We start from the raw sequence: 20,471 nt of genomic DNA on the forward strand, positions 1-20,471 counted from the left end.
CTCAACCACTCAATCACTCAACGACCCACTCACTCAACCACCCACTTACTCACTCAACCACCCACCCACCCACTCACTCACCCACCCACTCAACCACCCACACACTCAACCATCCACTCACCCACCCACCCACTCACTCACCCACCCACCCACGCCACTGCAAGCACACCACCCAGTGGGTGCTGATTGTTGCTGGCTCCCCACCTGAACAGCAGGTTGAACCCGAACATGGTGAACATGACGGCGATGTAACCCACGATCCCCACGGCGTAGCTCAGCTTGTAGATGAGCAGGAACCACTTGTACACCAGCCTACACACACAGACACACACACACATAGACACACACACACAGACACACACACACATATATATACACACAAACACACACACAGACACACACACACACAGACACACACACAGACACACACACACAGACACACACACACACACACATAGACACACACACACACACATAGACACACACACATACACACACACATACACACACATAGACACACACATACACACACATAGACACACACATACACACACATAGACACACACACATACACACACATAGACACACACACACATACACACACACACAGACACACGCACACACACACACACACATAGACACGCACACACACAGACACACACAGACACACACACACATAGACACACACACACATAGACACACACACAGACACACACACACATAGACACACACACAGACACACACATAGACACACGCACATACACACACACAGATACACACACAGACACACACACAGACACACACACACACAGACACACACACACACAGACACACACAAATAGACACACACAGAGACACACACAGACACACACACACACATAGACACACACAGACACACACACACAGACACACACACACACAGACACAGACACACACACACACAGACACAGAGTGTGGTGAGCGTGAGTGGTGAGTGTAGTGAGCGTGAGTGGTGAGCGTGAGTGGTGAGCGTGGTGAGCGTGAGTGGTGAGTGTGAGTGGTGAGTGTAGTGAGCATGAGTGGTGAGCGTGGTGAGCGTGAGTGGTGAGCATGGTGAGCGTGAGTGGTGAGCGTGAGTGGTGAGCGTGGTGAGCGTGAGTGGTGAGCGTGAGTGGTGAGCGTGGTGAGTGTGAGTGGTGAGCGTGAGTGGTGAGCGTGAGTGGTGAGCGTGGTGAACGTGAGCGGTGAGTGTGAGCGGTGAGTGTGAGTGGTGAGCGTGAGTGGTGAGCGTGAGTGGTGAGCGTGAGTGGTGAGCTTGGTGAGCGTGGTGAGTGTGAGTGGTGAGCGTGGTGAGTGTGGTGAGCGTGAGTGGTGAGCGTGAGTAGTGAGCGTGAGTGGTGAGCGTGAGTGGTGAGCGTGGCGAGCGTGAGTGGTGAGCGTGAGCGGTGAGCGTGAGTGGTGAGCTTGGTGAGCGTGAGCGTGAGTGGTGAGCGTGGTGTGAGTGGTGTAGAGCCGGTGAGCGTGAGTGGTGAGCGTGGTGAGCGTGGTGAGCGAGCGTGGTGAGCGTGTCACCGTGGTGTAGATCCGGTGAGCGTGAGTGGTGAGCGTGGTGAGTGAGCGTGGTGAGCGTGTCACCGTGGTGTAGAGCCGGTGAGCGTGAGTGGTGAGCGTGGTGAGTGGTGAGCGTGGTGAGTGAGCGTGGTGAGCGTGGTGAGCGTGTCACCGTGGTGTAGATCCGGTGAGCGTGAGTGGTGAGCGTGGTGAGCGTGAGTGGTGAACGTGGGGAGCGTGGTGAGCGTGGTGAGTGGTGAGCGTGGTGAGTGTGAGTGGTGAGCGTGGTGAGCGTGGTGAGTGGTGAGCGTGGTGAGCGTGGTGAGCGTGGTGAGCGTGGTGAGTGGTGAGCGTGGTGAGTGGTGAGCGTGGTGAGTGTGAGTGGTGAGCGTGGTGAGCGTGGTGAGTGTGAGTGGTGAGCGTGGTGAGTGGTGAGCGTGGTGAGCGTGGGGAGCGTGGTGAGCGTGGTGAGCGTGAGTGGTGAGCGTGGTGAGTGGTGAGCGTGGTGAGCGTGGGGAGCGTGGTGAGCGTGGTGAGTGGTGAGCGTGGTGAGTGTGAGTGGTGAGCGTGGTGAGCGTGGTGAGTGGTGAGCGTGGTGAGCGTGGTGAGCGTGGTGAGCGTGGTGAGTGGTGAGCGTGGTGAGTGAGCGTGGTGAGCGTGTCACCGTGGTGTAGATCCGGTGAGTGGTCTTCGCGTGGCACGGAACACCACCAAGGCCGTGACGGCTGAGAAGATTCCCCACATGGACAGAAACCTCCACCAGAAGAGCTTCACCGTGAAGTAAAGCGGCACCACCCACATCTGGAAGAGCGTCATCACCTGCACCGGCACGGCACCGGCACGGCACCGGCGTCACCACCACCATCACCACCATCACCATCGGAGCCAGCGTCACCACTGTCACCACCGCCGCCGCCACCACCACTACTACCGTCACCGCCATCGGCACCATCACCGTCACCGCCATCACCACCACCACCATCACCACCATCACCATTGCCACCACCAACACCGTCACCACCACTGGCACCGCCACCACCATCACCACCACCACCATCACCACCACCAACAACACCACCACCACCGCCACCACCACCGCCACCACCGCCACCACCACCACATCACCACCACATGACCGCCACCACCACCATCACCACCACCACCACCACCACCACCGCCACCACCACCATCACCGCCACCATCATCACCACCACCATCACCACCGTCACCACCACACCACCACCACATCACCACCACATCACCGCCACCACCGCCGTCACCACCAGCAGCAGCAGCAGGCCTCACGTTGTAGGAGCGGGTGTGCCTCTGTTTCCACTGCACCAGCAACACCTGTGCCACGGCTAGCGTGGCCAGCAGGATGAGCACCATCTCAGCGTGCATGGCCTCGTGCCCACGGTGCTTCGCGTGCATGCGGGCATGCTCCACCCTGCGGTACACACACACACAGTGAGACACACACACAGTACACACACACAGTGAGACACACACACATACAGTGTGACACACACACAGTGACACACACACAGTGACACACACACACACAGTGTGACACACACACAGTACACACAGTGAGACACACACACAGTACACACACACAGTGAGACACACACACATACACAGTGTGACACACACACAGTGACACACACACAGTGAGACACACACACAGTGTGACACACACACAGTGAGACACAGTATACACACACACACACAGTGACACACACACAGTGAGACACACACACACAGTGAGACACACACACATACACAGTGTGACACACACACAGTGACACACACACATACGGTGTGACACACACACACACACAGTGAGACACACACAGTACACACACACAGTGACACACACACACAGTGACACACACACACAGTGTGACACACACACACAGTGTGACACACACACACAGTGAGACACACACACACAGTGAGACACACACACACAGTGTGACACACACACATACACAGTGTGACACACAGTATACACACACACACAATGTGACACACACACAGACACACACACACAGTGTGACACACACACATACACAGTGTGACACACAGTGTGACACACAGTATACACACACACAGTGTGACACACACACAGTATACACACACACACAGTGTGACACACACACACAGTATACACACAAAAAAACAAAGACAAAGATCCCCCATATAGCCTTAACAGACTGTAGGGGCAAGTGCTGTTAGCGAGCACCTATGAAGGCCGGAACGGTACACGAGGGGGTGGGTGGCCAGCACCACGCCCGACCGCCTTTGTCTCCCTAGTGGCAATGTTTACACACCGCACCAGGTACTCATTTGAGGCTGAGTCGACTTAGGGGAGGCCCGGGACCGGTTCAGATAATCGTCACTGGTGTTGGCCGTGAGCGGGAATCGAACTCGTGTCGCCGGGTTCATAGCGCAGCGCGCTAACCGCTACACTATCGCTCCCCACACACAATGAGACACACACACAGTGAGACACACACACACAGTATATACACACACACACACACAGTGAGACACACACACACACAGTATACACACACAGTACACACACACAGTGTGACACACACATACAGTGAGACACACACACACAGTGTGACACACAGTGTGACACACAGTATATACACACACACAGTGAGACACACACACATACACAGTGTGACACACAGTGTGACACACAGTATACACACACAGTGTGACACACACACACAGTGTGACACACACACAGTGCGACACACACACACACACAGTGACACACAGTGAGACACACACACATACACAGTGTGACACACACAGTGTGACACACAGTATACACACACACACAGTGTGATACACACACACAGTGTGACACACACACAGTGCGACACACACACAGTGACACACACACACACAGTGAGACACACACACATACACAGTGTAACACACAGTGTGACACACAGTGACAAACACACACACACAGTGTGACACACACACACACAGTGAGACACACACACACAGTATACACACACACACAGTGAGACACACACACAGTATACACACACACAGTGAGACACACACACACAGTACACACAGTGTGACACAAAGACAAAGATCCCCCGTATAGCCTTAACAGAATGTAGGGGCAAGTGCTGTTAGCGAGCACAGACACACACACACACAGTGACACACACACAGACACACACACAGTGACACACACACAGACACACACACACAGTGACACACACAGACACACACACAGTGACACACACACACATACACAGTGTGACACACAGTATACGCACACACACAATGTGACACACACACAGTACACACACACAGTGACACACACACACACACAGTGTGACACACACACACAATGTGACACACACACAGACACACACACACAGTGACACACACACACAGTGTGACACACACACATACACAGTGTGACACACAGTGTGACACACAGTATACACACACACAGTGTGACACACACACAGTATACACACACACAGAGTGTGACACACACACACACACAGTATACACACACAGTGAGACACACACACAGTGAGACACACACACACAGTATATACACACACACACACACAGTGAGACACACACACACAGTATACACACACAGTACACACACACAGTGTGACACACACACAGTGAGACACACACACACAGTGAGACACACAGTGTGACACACAGTATATACACACACACACACAGTGTGACACACACACAGTGACACACACACACACACACAGTGAGACACACAGTGACACACACACAGTGACACACACACAGTGTGAGACACACACAGTGAGACACACAGTGTGACACACAGTATACACACACACACAACAACAACAACAACCGCCATTCGCCACTAAGTGGCGGTGACGTCACCACGACGCTTGTGCCAGGCTATGTGCACCCTGAGGCCACGTGAAGTGTCGAACGCCCGCTGGCAGGAGGTCACGGGGCAGACCCAGGTGCCACGGGTCGACTGACTGAGATGACTGAGATGACTGGCTGATGCACCACCTGTGCCCCCTACTGTGCCAACCTGCTGTGCTTTAGCCACCCGGCGCTCCGCTCGCTGTTGTGAGCGTCGCTCCTCCGCCCTCCGTTGTTGTTGGAGGGCTACTGCCTCCAACTGCCCAGTAGCATCCTTCACGAGCCTCCTCCACAGAGGCCGATCTTGACACCGCTGGTACCAGTCATCGGCAAGTCCACTCAGCTCCACGTCCTCCTGTACCACATCACTCCATCTCTTCTCTAGCCCGTGCCGCGCCCGCTTAGCCCCCTCAATCCGGCCAAACAAAAGCTGTTTCGGCATGCGGTGGCTGGGCATGCGGGCTACATGACCCAGCCATCGCAGCCTTGCCTGCCGGAGGAGCTCACCGATGGGACCCTGCCCAGATCTTTCAAGGATTTGTGAGCTCCTCACACAATCCAGTCTGGTTAAACCCAGGATGGATCGTAGGCAGGCCAGCCTAAATGTTTCTAACCGGCGAAGATGTTCCATTAGGGGGGTCCACACACAGTGTGACACACACACACAGTGTGACACACACATACAGTGACACACACACAGTGAGACACACAGTGACACACACACAGTGACACACACACACAGTGTGAGACACACACACACACAGTGAGACACACAGTGACACACACACAGTGACACACACACAGTGTGAGACACACACAGTGAGACACACAGTGACACACACAGTGAGACACACACACACAGTGTGACACACACACACACAGTGAGACACACACACACAGTACACACAGTGTGACACACAATATACACACACAGTGAGACACACACAGTGAGACACACACACACACAGTGAGACACACACACACAGTACACACAGTGTGACACACAGTATACACACACACAGTGAGACACACACACAGTACACACAGTGTGACACACAGTATACACACACACAGTGAGACACACACACAGTACACACAGTGTGACACACAGTATACACACACAGTGACAAACACACACACAGTGAGACACACACACACACAGTGTGACACACACACAGTGAGAGACACACACACAGTGACACAGACACACACACAGTGATACACACACAGTACACACACACAGTGAGAGACACACACACAGTGAGACACACAGTGTGACACACAGTATACACACACAGTGTGACACACACACAGTGTGACACACACACACACAGTGTGACACAGTATACACACACACAGTGACACACACACAGTGAGACACACAGTGACACACACACACACAGTGACACACACACAGTACACACAGTGTGACACACAGTATACACACACACACAGTGACACACACACACACAGTGAGACACACAGTGAGACACACAGTGAGACACACACACAGTGTGACACACAGTGACACACACACAGTGACACACACACAGTGAGACACACAGTGACACACACACACACACAGTGACACACACACAGTGAGACACACAGTGACACACACACAGTGACACACACACACACAGTGACACACACAGTGACACACACACGGTACACACAAACACACGGTACACACACACACAGTGACACACACACAGTGACACACACAGTGACACACACAGTGACACACACACGGTACACACAAACACACGGTACACACACACACACAGTGACACACACACGGTACACACACACACAGTGACACACACAGTGACACACACACACGGTACACACACACAGTGACACACACAGTGACACACACACACGGTACACACACACACAGTGACACACACACACACGGTACACACACACAGACACACACACAGTGACACACACAGACACACACACGGTACACACATACACAGTGACACACACACAGTGACACACACACACAGTGAGACACACAGTGACACACACAGTGACACACAGTACACACACACACACACACAGTGACACACACACAGTGACATACACACACACAGTGACACACACATAGTACACACATAGTGACACACACACAGTGACACACACACACAGTGACACACACACAGTGACACACACACACAGTGACACATACACACACGGTACACACATCTCCCACGTGATCCTACACTGATCTCTCTCGCGTGATCCACGTCTTACCTCCATCTCTCCTCGGCGGGTAACTTCGATAGATCTTCCTACACACACAGACACAATCGGAGACACACACACAGACACACACAGAGACACACAGACACACACAGAGACACATAGAGACACATACAGAGACACAGAGATAGACACACACAGACACACAGAGATAGACACACACAGACACACACACAGAGACACACACACAGACACACACAGAGACACACAGACACACACAGAGACACACACAGACACATACAGAGACACACAGAGATAGACACACACCGACACACACAGAGACACAGTCAGAGACACACACAGAGACACACACAGAGGCAGAGACACACAAACACACACAGAGACACACACAGAGACACACAGACACACACAGAGACAGAGACACACAGAGACACACACACACACAGACACACACACAGAGACACAGACACACACAGAGATAGACACACACACACAGACACACACACAGAGACAAACACTGACACACACAGAGACAGAGACACACAGACACACACAGAGACACACACAGAGACAGACACACACAGACACACACAGAGACAGACACACACAGACACACACACACACAGACATACACAGAGACAGACACACACACAGACACACACAGAGACAGACACACACAGATAAAGGTACCCCCCTGTATAGCCTGTAACAGGCTGTAGGGGCAAGTGCTGTCACTAGCAGCAGCAGCGCTACCTATGAGGGCTACCAGGCACTGGCTACACACACAGGGTGGGTGGTGGTGGTGTGGCCTGCACCACCACCACGCCCGGCCGCCTTTGTCTCTCCCCCAGTGCTGGCGATGTTCACTACAACACCGCACCAGGTACTGTGCCGATTTAAGGCTGAGACGACCTACTACACACACACACGCAGACACACAGGCACACGCAGACACACAGTGACACACAGTGACACACACACAGGCACACACACACACAGACACACACACAGGCACACACACAGACACACACACAGACACGCACACAGATACAAACACAGATACACACACAGATACACACACAGATACACAGACACACACACAGACACACACACAGACACACACACAGGCACACACACAGACACACACAGACACACACAGATACATACACATAGACACACACAGTGACACACAGACACACACACATACAGACACACACAGACACACACACCACACACACAGACACACACAGACACACACACAGATACACACACAGACACACACACAGACACACACAGACACACACACACAGATACACACACACATAGACACACACACACAGACACACACATACAGACACACACACACAGACACACACACACAGACACACACACACAGACACACAGACACACACACACACATACAGACACACACAGAGACACACACAGACACACACATACACATAGACACACACAATGACACACAGACACACACACACACAGACACACACACAGACACACAGACACACACGCAGACACACACACAGACATACACACACAGACACACACACACACACACAGACACACACACACAGACACACACACACATACAGACACACACAGAGACACACACAGACACACACACACAGACACACACATACAGACACACACAGACACACACACAGACACACACATACAGACACACACACACAGACACACACATACACACACACACAGACGCACACACAGACACACACAGACACTCACACACATACACACACACAGACACACACACAGACACACAGACACACACACACACAGACACACACACAGACACAACCACAGCCCTATCCACCTAACCCTGACCCCGCCATGAGGAAGGGACATTGCTCGGAACGTCTTCCGTTTCATATACAGATGTACTGTACATACAGTGCAGTGTTCATTTTAAGAGTCTGTGTGCGTGTCTGTGTGTATGTCTGTGTGTGTGTCTGTGTGTATGTCTGTGTGTGTCTGCATGTCTGTGTCTGTGTGTCTGTGTGTATGTCTGTGTGTCTGTTTGTGTGTGTGTGTCTGTGTGTGTCTGTGTGTGTGTCTGTGTGTATGTCTGTGTGTGTCTGCATGTCTGTGTATGTGTCTGTGTGTCTGTGTGTATGTCTGTGTGTCTGTTTGTGTGTGTGGCCTTCATAGGTGCTCGCTAACAGCACTTGCCCCTACAGTCTGTTAAGGCTATATGGGGGATCTTTGTCTATTTGTGTGTGTGTGTCTGTGTGTGTCTGTGTGTGTGTATGTCTGTGTATGTGTCTGTGTGTGTATGTCTGTGTGTGTATGTCTGTATGTCTGTGTATATGTGTCTGTGTGTGTCTGTTTGTGTGTGTCTCTGTGTGTGTGTCTCTGTGTGTGTGTCTGTGTGTGTCTGTTTGTGTGTGTGTGTCTGTGTGTCATTGTGTGTCTATGTGTATGTATCTGTGTGTGTGTCACTGTTTGTGTGTATGTCTGTGTATGTGTCTGTTTGTGTGTATGTCTGTGTGTGTGTGTCTGTGTGTGTCTGTTTGTGTGTATGTCTGTGTGTGTATGTCTGTGTGTGTCTCACTGTGTGTGTGTGTCTGTGTGTATGCCTGTCTGTGTGTCACTGTGTGTGTGTCACTGTGTGAGTGTGTCACTGTGTCACTGTGTGTCACTGTGTGTGTGTGTCACTGAGTGTGTCACTGTGTGTGTGTCACTGTGTGTGTGACACTGTGTCACTGTGTGTGTGTCACTGTGTGTGTGTCACTGAGTGTGTCACTGTGTGTGTGTGTCACTGTGTGTGTCTGTGTGTGTGTCACTGTGTGTGTCACTGTGTCACTGAGTGTGTCACTGTGTGTCACTGTGTGTGTGACACTGTGTGTGTGTGACTGTGTGTCACTGAGTGTGTCACTGTGTGTCACTGTGTGTGTGACACTGTGTGTGTGACTGTGTGTCACTGAGTGTGTCACTGTGTGTCACTGTGTGTGTGTCACTGTGTGAGTGTGTCACTGTGTGTCACTGTGTGTGTGTGTCACTGTGTGTGTCTGTGTGTGTGTCACTGTGTGTGTCACTGTGTGTTACTGTGTGTGTGACACTGTGTGTGTGACTGTGTGTCACTGAGTGTGTCACTGTGTGTCACTGTGTGTGTGTGTCACTGTGTGTGTGACACTGTGTCACTGTGTGTGTGTGTCACTGTGTGTCACTGAGTGTGTCACTGTGTGTGTGTCACTGTGTGTGTGTCACTGTGTGTGTGTGACACTGTGTCACTGTGTGTGTGTGTGACACTGTGTGTGTGTGTCACTGAGTGTGTCACTGTGTGTGTGTCACTGTGTGTGTGACACTGTGTCACTGTGTGTGTGTCACTGTGTGTGTGTCACTGAGTGTGTCACTGTGTGTGTGTGTCACTGTGTGTGTGTCACTGTGTGTGTGTGTCACTGTGTGTGTGTGTCACTGTGTGAGAGTGTCACTGAGTGTGTCTCTGTGTGTGTGAGTGTGTCACTGTGAGTGTGTCACTGTGTGTGTGTGACACTGTGTCACTGTGTGTGTGACACTGTGTCACTGTGTGTGTGTGTCACTGTGTGTGTCACTGTGTGAGTGTGTCACTGTGAGTGTGTCACTGTGTGTGTGTGACACTGTGTCACTGTGTGTGTGTGACACTGTGTCACTGTGTGTGTGTCACTGTGTGTGTGACACTGTGTGTGTCACTGTGTGAGTGTGTCACTGTGTGTGTCACTGAGTGTGTGTCACTGTGTGTCACTGAGTGTGTCACTGTGTGTGTGTGTCACTGTGTGTGTGTGTGTGTCACTGTGTGAGTGTGTCACACTGTCACACTGTGTCACTGTGTGTGAGTGTGTCTCTGTGAGAGTGTCACTGTGAGTGAGTGTGTCACTGTGTGTGTCACTGTGTGTGTGTGTCACTGTGTGTCACTGAGTGTGTCACTGTGTGTGTGTGTCACTGTGTGTGTGTGTGTCACTGTGTGAGTGTGTCACACTGTCACACTGTGTCACTGTGTGTGAGTGTGTCTCTGTGAGAGTGTCACTGTGTGAGTGTGTGAGTGTGTCACTGTGTGTGTGTCACTGTGTGTGAGTGTGTCACTGTGTGTGTGTCACTGTGTGTGTGAGTGTGTCACTGTGTGTGTGTCACTGTGTGAGTGTGTCACTGTGTGTGTGTGTGTCACTGTGTGTGTGTATCACTGTGTGTGTGTCACTGTGTGTGTATCACTGTGTGTGTGTCACTGTGTGTGTGTCACTGTGTGTGTATCACTGTGTGTGTGTCACTGTGTGTGTGTCACTGTGTGTGTATCACTGTGTGTGTGTCACTGTGTGTGTGTGTGTCACTGTGTGTGTGTATCACTGTGTGAGAGTGTCACTGAGTGTGTCTCTGTGAGAGTGTCACTGTATGAGTGTGTCACTGTGTGTGTGTCTGTCACTGTGTGTGTGAGTGTGTCACACTGAGTGTGTCACTGTGTGAGAGTGTCACTGTGTGTGTCACTCTGTGTTACTGTGTGTGTGTGTCACTGTGTGAGTGTCTTGCCAGCTCTCCCACGTCCCCTCCGATGCGCGCCTCCAGCACCGCCATGACAGCCGCTCTCCCCCTCTAACCCCGCCCCTCACCCGATAACCCCGCCCCTCACCCCCTCTAACCCCGCCCCTCACCCGATAACCCCGCCCCTCGCCCCCTTTAACTCCTCCCCTCATCCCCTCTAACTCCTCCCTTCACTCCCTCTAACTCCTCCCCTCACCCCATAACCCCGCCCCTCTCCCCCTCTAACTCCTCCCCTCATCCCTTCTAACTCCTCCCCTCATCCCCTCTAACTCCTCCCCCCACGCCCCTCTACCCCCTCCCCTCACCCCTCTCTAACCCCTCACCCCCTCTAACCCCGCCCCTCACCACGTCAAACCCCCTCCCCTCAGCCCCTCTATCCCCGCCCCTCACTCCCTGTAACCCCGCCCCTCACTCCCTGTAACCCCGCCCCTCACACCATAACCCCGCCCCTCACCCCCTCTAACCACGCCCCTCACCCCTCTAACTCCTCTCCTCATCCCCCCCTCTACCCCCTCCCCTCACCCCTCTCGAACCCCTCACCCCCCTCTAACCCCGCCCCTCACCCCATAACCCCGCCCCCTTCCCCCTCAAATCCCTCCCCTCACCCCCCTCTAACCCCTCCCCTCAGCTCCTCTAACTCCGCCCCTCACCCCATAACCCCGCCCCCTTCCCCCTCAAATCCCTCCCCTCACCCCACTCTAACCCCTCACCCCCTCCTCACCCCCCTCTAACCCCTCCCCTCACCCCCCTCTAACCCCGCCCCTCACCCCATAACCCCGCCCCTTTCCCCCTCAAATCCCTCCCCTCACCCCTCTCTAACCCCTCCCCTCACCCCTCCACTTTCCTATCTCAACACCTCCTCCCTACCCAAGATGGCCGCCGTTCTGGGCCTGTCTTGGTGACGTCACGCGGCGACTGCCACCTCACTGCAGGGCGTGGGTTTTTTTGGCAGTAGATGATAGACGGTAGATTCTTTCCGGAAGATTTCTTCCAGAAGCGGAAGAGAGGAGTTTCAAGTGAAGTTTTTTTCTTCTTCCTATGCAGGAAGAATCTTCCGGAAGGGTCTTCCAGAAGAGGAAGAGAGGAGTTTCAAGTGAAGTTTTTTTTCATCTTCCCACGCAGGAAGGATCTTCCGGAAGGCTCTTCCAGAAGCGGAAGAGAGGAGTTTCAAGTGATGTTTTTTTCATCTTCCCATGCAGGAAAAATCTTCCGGAAGAGTCTTCCAGAAGCGAAAGATAGGAGTTTCAAGTGAAGTTTTTTTCATCTTCCCATGCAGGAAGAATCTTCCGGAAGGATCTTCCAGAAGAGGAAGAGAGGAGTTTCAAGTGAAGTTTTTTTCATCTTCCTATACAGGAAGAATCTTCCGGAAGCGTCTTCCAGAAGAGGAAGAGAGGCGTTTCAAGTGAAGTTTTTTTCATCTTCCTACGCAGGAAGAATCTTCCGGAAGAGTCTTCCAGAAGAGGAAGAGAGGCGTTTCAAGTGAAGTTTTTTTCCTCTTCTTATACAGAAAGAATCTTCCGGAAGAGTCTTCCAGAAGAGGAAGTGAGGAGTTTCAAGTGAAGTTTTTTTCATCTTCCCACGCAGGAAGGATCTTCCGGAAGAGTCTTCCAGAAGAGGAAGAGAGGAGTTTCAAGTGATGTTTTTTTTTCATCTTCCCACGCAGGAAGAAACTTCCGGAAGAGTCTTCCAGAAGCGGAAGAGTGGAGTTTCAAGTGATTTTTTTTCATCTTCCTATGCAGGAAGATTCTTCCGGAAGGGTCTTCCAGAAGAGGAAGAGAGGAGTTTCAAGCGAAGTTTTTTTCATCTTCCCACGCAGGAAGAATCTTCCGGAAGGGTCTTCCAGAAGCGGAAGGCGTTTCAAGTGAAGTTTTTTTCATCTTCCCATGCAGGAAGAATCTTCCGGAAGAGTCTTCCAGAAGAGGAAGAGAGGCGTTTCAAGTGATGTTATTTTCATCTTCCCATGCAGGAAGAATCTTCCGGAAGGGTCTTCCAGAAGAGGAAGAGAGGAGTTTCAAGTGATGTTTTTTTTCAACTTCCCATGCAGGAAGACTTTTCCGGAAGATGCTTCCGATTAAAAGAGCGATTATAGCATCGTCAGATGCTATAATCGCTCTCAATCACGAAACGTTGTATTATAAAATAAATTACAACGTTCATTTAAAGTTTTTAAAATATATATAAGAGACTTTCGGTAAAGTCACCACGTAGAAGGGAAACAATAAAATAATAAAAATATAAAACAATTAAATTCTCACGACGTATCGACTGCATCACAAGCAATCATCATCAGGTGTGAAAACCACAACGTGACTTTACCGAAAGAACCAAGAATATGAATCCCTGCAGTCACGAAAGCCTTAAATCAAAATTTATATAAGATGTTAAAAAAAATTATTGACATTGCAATAAAAATTGTGAGATAAAAAAATATATTAATTTGTAGATGGTCCCAAACAGGGGGATCATCAGATCGATTAAAAGAGCGATCATAGCATCGTCAGATACCTCCGGTATCAATCATGACCGTGATTGTTGTGAATCTCAACGAAACATTGTATTAGAAGAAAAAAATGGATAACATAAATGTTAAAGTTTTATGTATATACGTAGAAATATACTCCAGTATCAATAACGTGTTTTATTGCAGTGTATCTAAAAAAAAACCATTGTAATTCTTGGTTCTTAGCTCTTTCGGTAAAGTCACGTTGAAGGGAAACAATAAAATATATATAAAACAATAAAAATTCTCACGACGTTTCGACCATAACACAAACGGTCGTCTTCAGGTGTGTTGGTTTGCATTAATTTATTTATTTTCAAACGGTGTTCGTTTTTATTTATTTATTTTTTGAAACGTCAGCGCCACGCGCAGCGACTTGGCAAGTTTATTTAGAAGGACGAGTCCATCTATGTTCTGAAAAGAGGAGGGGGGAAACGAAAAATTAATGCATGCTGTCTGAAAGCCACCGTAAGCGTGAACAATCAATTAAGACCTGAAATGGTTTATCAAATCCTTCCAATGATTGCTAAGCCAGAATCCATCTTCTCGGTTGAAATTGTCTCTGTGCTTGTGGATAGCCTCATGAACGAATCTCTCATTGTAAGCCATCTATTGTTTCCCTTCAACGTGACTTTACCGAAAGAGCCAAGAATATGAATTACTGCAGTCACGAAAGCTTTAAATCGAAATTGTAATTCTTGGTTCTTTCGGTAAAGTCACGTAGAATGGAAACAATAAAAAAAACAATGATTGCTGTGGTTTTCACACCTGATGATGATTGCTTGTGTTGCAGTCGAAACGTCGTGTGATAATTTTATCGTTTTATATTTTGTATTATTTTATTGTTCCCCTTGTACGTGGTGGTGACTTTACCGAAAGAACCAAGAATAATAATTTTATTGTTTTACAATAATTTTATTGTTTTATATTTTTATTATTTTATTGTTTCCCTTCTACGCGGTGGCGACTTTACCGAAAGAACCAAGAATAATAATTTTATTGTTTTACAATAATTTTATTGTTTTATATTTTTATTATTTTATTGTTTCCCTGTCTACGTGGTGGCGACTTTACCGAAAGAACCAAGAATAATAATTTTATTGTTTTACAATAATTTTATTGTTTTATATTTTTATTATTTTATTGTTTCCCTATCTACGCGGTGGCGACTTTACCAAAAGAACCAAGAATAATAATTTTATTGTTTTACAATAATTTTATTGTTTTATATTTTGATTATTTTATTGTTTCCCTATCTATGCGGTGGTGACTTTACCGAAAGAACCAAGAATATGAATCCCTGCAGTCACGAAAGCTTTAAATCAAAATAAAACATTGTAATAGAGAACAAATGTTAATAACGTTATTTAAAAGTTTTTTTTTATATATAGACACTCCAGTATCAACGACTATTATTGGAATAGATCTAACAAAATTGTTATGAAAAAAATAGTGACGTACAAATGTTTACAAAAATACAATTTAAATAAAAATAATGGGAAACGCCCTAACAGAAAAAAATAGTTACGTTAAAATGTTTACAAAAAATACAATTTAAATAAAAATAATGGGAAACGCCCTAACAGATAAAATAGTTACGTTAAAATGTTTACAAAAAATACAATTTAAATAAAAATAATGGGAAACGCTCTAACAGATAAAATAGTTACGTTAAAATGTTTACAAAAAATACAATTTAAATAAAAATAATGGGAAACGCCCTAACAGATAAAATAGTTACGTTAAAATGTTTACAAAAAATACAATTTAAATAAAAATAATGGGAAACGCCCGAACAGAAAAAATAGTGGCGTTAAAATGTTTACAAAAAATACAATTTAAATAAAAATAATGGGGAACGCCCGAACAGAAAAAAATATTTACGTTAAAATGTTTACAAAAAATACAATTTAAATAAAAATAATGGGAAACGCTCGAACAGAAAAAATAGTGACATTGAAATGTTTACAAAAATACTATTTAAAAAAATAGTTACGTTAAAATGTTTTACAAAAAATACAATTTAAATAAAAATAATGGGGAACGCCCGAACAGAAAAAATAGTGGCGTTAAAATGTTTACAAAAAATACAATTTAAATAAAAATAATGGGGAACGCCCGAACAGAAAAAAATATTTACGTTAAAATGTTTACAAAATACTATTTAAATAAAAATAATGGGGAACGCCCTAACAGAAAAAATAGTTACGTTAAAATGTTTACAAAAAATACAATTTAAATAAAAATAATGGGAAACGCTCGAACAGAAAAAATAGTGACATTGAAATGTTTACAAAAATACTATTTAAAAAAATAGTTACGTTAAAATGTTTTACAAAAAATACAATTTAAATAAAAATAATGGGGAACGCCCGAACAGAAAAAATAGTGGCGTTAAAATGTTTACAAAAAATACAATTTAAATAAAAATAATGGGGAACGCCCGAACAGAAAAAAATATTTACGTTAAAATGTTTACAAAAATACTATTTAAATAAAAATAATGGGGAACGCCCTAACAGAAAAAATAGTTACGTTAAAATGTTTACAAAAAATACAATTTAAATAAAAATAATGGGAAACGCTCGAACAGAAAAAATAGTGACATTGAAATGTTTACAAAAATACTATTTAAATAAAAATAATGGGGAACGCCCGAACAGGGACTTGAACCCTGGACCCTCAGATTAAAAGTCTGATGCTCTACCGACTGAGCTATCCGGGCCCACGACGGCCCGAGGTGTCCCTATGCCTCTTATGTCTAATTCGGCCAACACATTCCACACGTCTTCCCGGAACGCTCACGTGTCCTGGGGAAGGGCTGTTGCCCGAAACATCTAGGCACGTGGACACATAGAGGCACACACACACAGGAAGCTCCCGCTCCCCGTGTCAGCCTCTACACAGGGCTGCTCTGTAGGGGCAAGTGGCTTTGAGTAGCAGCAGCAGCGCCTATGAAGGGGACCGGCACTGTGGCACTCCCGACCGCCTTTGTCTCCCCCACTAATGACGTAAGCGGGGGGGGGGAGAGGTGAGAAAGTTGGGGATGGAAGGGAGTGGCTTATAACGGAAGTGGCGCGTGGTGGGCGGGGAACAGGGGGGGGCTTAAAACGGAAGGGGCGCGTGACGGTGGGGGGGGTAAGGGGGAGGAGCGTAAACGGAAGTGGCGAGGGACGGGTGGGGGCAGTGGGGGGGACGAGCTGAGGGGGAGGGGCTTACAACGGAAGTGGCGCATGGCGGGTGGGGTGTGGTAAAAGGGGAGGGGCTTATAATGGCAGTGGCGCGTGGCGAGTTGGGGGCGGGGGGGCTTTAAACAGAAGTGGCGAGTGACGGGTGGGGGGGAAGTAGGGGAGACGAGGTCAAGGGGGAGGGGCTTACAACGGAAGTGACGAGTGATATCGACGAGAGGAACCGGAACCAGCTGCGTGCGTGGTGGAAAAAAAAAGCGCGGGAATTCCATAAAAAAATACTCTCTCTGGGTGAGTGCTACGATCGCTCGGGTAGGGCCATTGCCCGAAACGTCGGCTTACTTTATATATTCCGTGACCGCCCCCGCTTCCCCCGTGTTTTATTAAGACGCCGCGCACACGGGGTAGTGAATGTGTGAAAATTCTCGTTAAGTTTTACCTCAGCGTTTACATTTCACCGTTGTGCAATGTTATAAAATAAACTGTGAAATATTCAGAATGCTCTTGACTCACCTCACTACTCACCTCTCACTCACTACTCACTCACTACTCACCACTCACTACTCACCTCTCACTCACTACTCACCACTCACTCACTACTCACTCACCACTCACTCACTACTCACCACTCACTACTCACCACTCACTACTCACTCACTACTCACCACTCACTACTCACCTCACTACTCACCACTCACTCACTACTCACCACTCTCTCACTACTCACCACTCATTCACTACTCACCTCACTACTCACCACGCTCTCACTACTCACCACTCACTCACTACTCACCACTTACTCACTACTCACCTCTCACTACTCACCACTCACTACTCACCACTCACTCACTACTCACCACTCACTCACTACTCACTCACTCAATACTCACCACTCGCTACTCACCTCTCACTACTCACCTCTCACTCACTACTCACCACTTACTCACCACTCACTCGCTACTCACAACTCACTCACTACTCACCTCTCACTCACTACTCACCACTCACTACTCACCTCACTACTCACTCGCTACTCACCTCTCACTCACTACTCACCTCACTACTCACCTCTCACTCACTACTCACCACTCACTACTCACCTCTCACTCACTACTCACCACTCACTACTCACCTCACTACTCACTCACTACTCACTCACTACTCACCACTCACTACTCACGTCTCCCTCACCTCTCCCCTGACCGCTCCCCTCACCTCTCCTCTCACCTCTCCCCTCACCTCTCCCCTCACCGCTCCCCTCACCTCTCCCCTCACGTCTCCCCTCACCGCTCCCCTCACCTCTCCCCTCACCTCTCCCCTGACCGCTCCCCTCACCTCTCCCCTCACCGCTCCCCTCACCGCTCCCCTCACCTCTCCCCTCACCGCTTCCCTCACCGCTCCCCTCACTTCTCCCCTCACCTCTCCCCTCACCTCTCCCCTCACCGCTCCCCTCACTTCTCCCCTCACCTCTCCCCTCACCGCTCCCCTCACCTCTCACCGCTCCCCTCACCGCTCCCCTCACCTCTCCCCTCACCTCTCCCCTCACCTCTCCCCTGACCGCTCCCCTCACCGCTCCCCTCACCTCTCCCCTCACCGCTCCCCTCACCTCTCACCGCTCCCCTCACCGCTCCCCTCACCGCTCCCCTCACTGCTCCCCTCACCTCTCCCCTCACCGCTCCCCTCACCGCTCCCCTCACCTCTCCCCTCACCGCTCCCCTCACTACTTACCGCTCCTCTCACCTCTCCCCTCACCGCTCCCCTCACCGCTCCCCTCACTACTCACCGCTCCTCTCACCTCTCCCCTCACCGCTCCCCTCACCGCTCCCCTCACCTCTCCCCTCACCTCTCCCCTCACCTCTCCCCTCACCTCTCCCCTCACCGCTCCCCTCACCGCTCCCCTCACCGCTCCCCTCACCTCTCCCCTCACCTCTCCCCTCACCTCTCCCCTCACCTCTCCCCTCACCGCTCCCCTCACCGCAGGCCATGGAGATGTCAGACCTCCCCGACTGGGACTCTGACTGGGCGGTGGACGTGGACTGGGACCTCGTGGCGGAGGAGGCGACGCTGGGGGGGGTCCCCCCCCCTGCTACCGTGGGGGTCCCCCCCCCTGCTGCCGTGGGGGGTCCCCCCCCTGCCGTGGGGGGTCCCCCCCCTGCCGTGGGGGGTCCCCCCCCTGCCGTGGACTTCCCGTTCCCCTTCGCTCCGTACGACATCCAGCGGCAGTTCATGTCGGCGCTGTACGACCTGCTGGAGTCTGGTGGCGTGGGAGTGTTCGAGAGTCCAACGGGGACGGTGAGTACTCGCTTAGTACTCACTAACTCACTTAGTACTCACTTAGACACTCGCAAAGACAACAACAACAACAACAACAACAACCGCCATTCGCCACTAAGTGGCGGTGACATCACCTAGACGATTAAGCCAGGCCACGTGCACCCTGAGGCCACGTGAAGTGTCGAACGCCCGCTGGCACGAGGTCACGGGGCAGACCCAGGTGCCACGGGTCGACTGACTGAGATGACTGAGATGACTGGCTGATGCACCACCTGTGCCCCCTA

General features: G+C 49.8%; 1 protein-coding gene and 1 non-coding gene across 2 annotated transcripts in view; both read right to left on the minus strand.

Annotated features, from left to right (window-relative positions):
• RNF121 (ring finger protein 121) overlaps window positions 1-12,288 on the minus strand; it is a 36,782-nt gene extending 24,494 nt beyond the window's left edge. Inside the window, exons 1-5 of the mRNA XM_032980937.2 lie at window positions 12,214-12,288; window positions 7,708-7,745; window positions 2,836-2,977; window positions 2,195-2,349; window positions 205-312 (exon numbers count right to left, since the gene is read on the minus strand). Of these exons, the coding sequence (XP_032836828.1) occupies window positions 205-312; window positions 2,195-2,349; window positions 2,836-2,977; window positions 7,708-7,745; window positions 12,214-12,258 (488 nt within the window). The 5' untranslated portion in view covers window positions 12,259-12,288. The remainder of the gene's footprint in view (window positions 1-204; window positions 313-2,194; window positions 2,350-2,835; window positions 2,978-7,707; window positions 7,746-12,213) is intronic.
• A 5,089-nt stretch (window positions 12,289-17,377) lies between these two features.
• TRNAK-UUU (transfer RNA lysine (anticodon UUU)) lies at window positions 17,378-17,450 on the minus strand. The gene has a single exon. It is a non-coding gene; the product is annotated as a tRNA-Lys (tRNA).
• Between the last annotated feature and the right edge of the window lie 3,021 nt (window positions 17,451-20,471).

Source organism: Petromyzon marinus, chromosome 76 (genome assembly GCF_048934315.1).
Source record: "Petromyzon marinus isolate PM22_M1 ecotype Great Lakes invasive population chromosome 76, UKy_Petmar_22M1.pri1.0, whole genome shotgun sequence".
In the NCBI taxonomy this organism is placed as follows: Eukaryota; Metazoa; Chordata; class Hyperoartia; order Petromyzontiformes; family Petromyzontidae; genus Petromyzon; species Petromyzon marinus.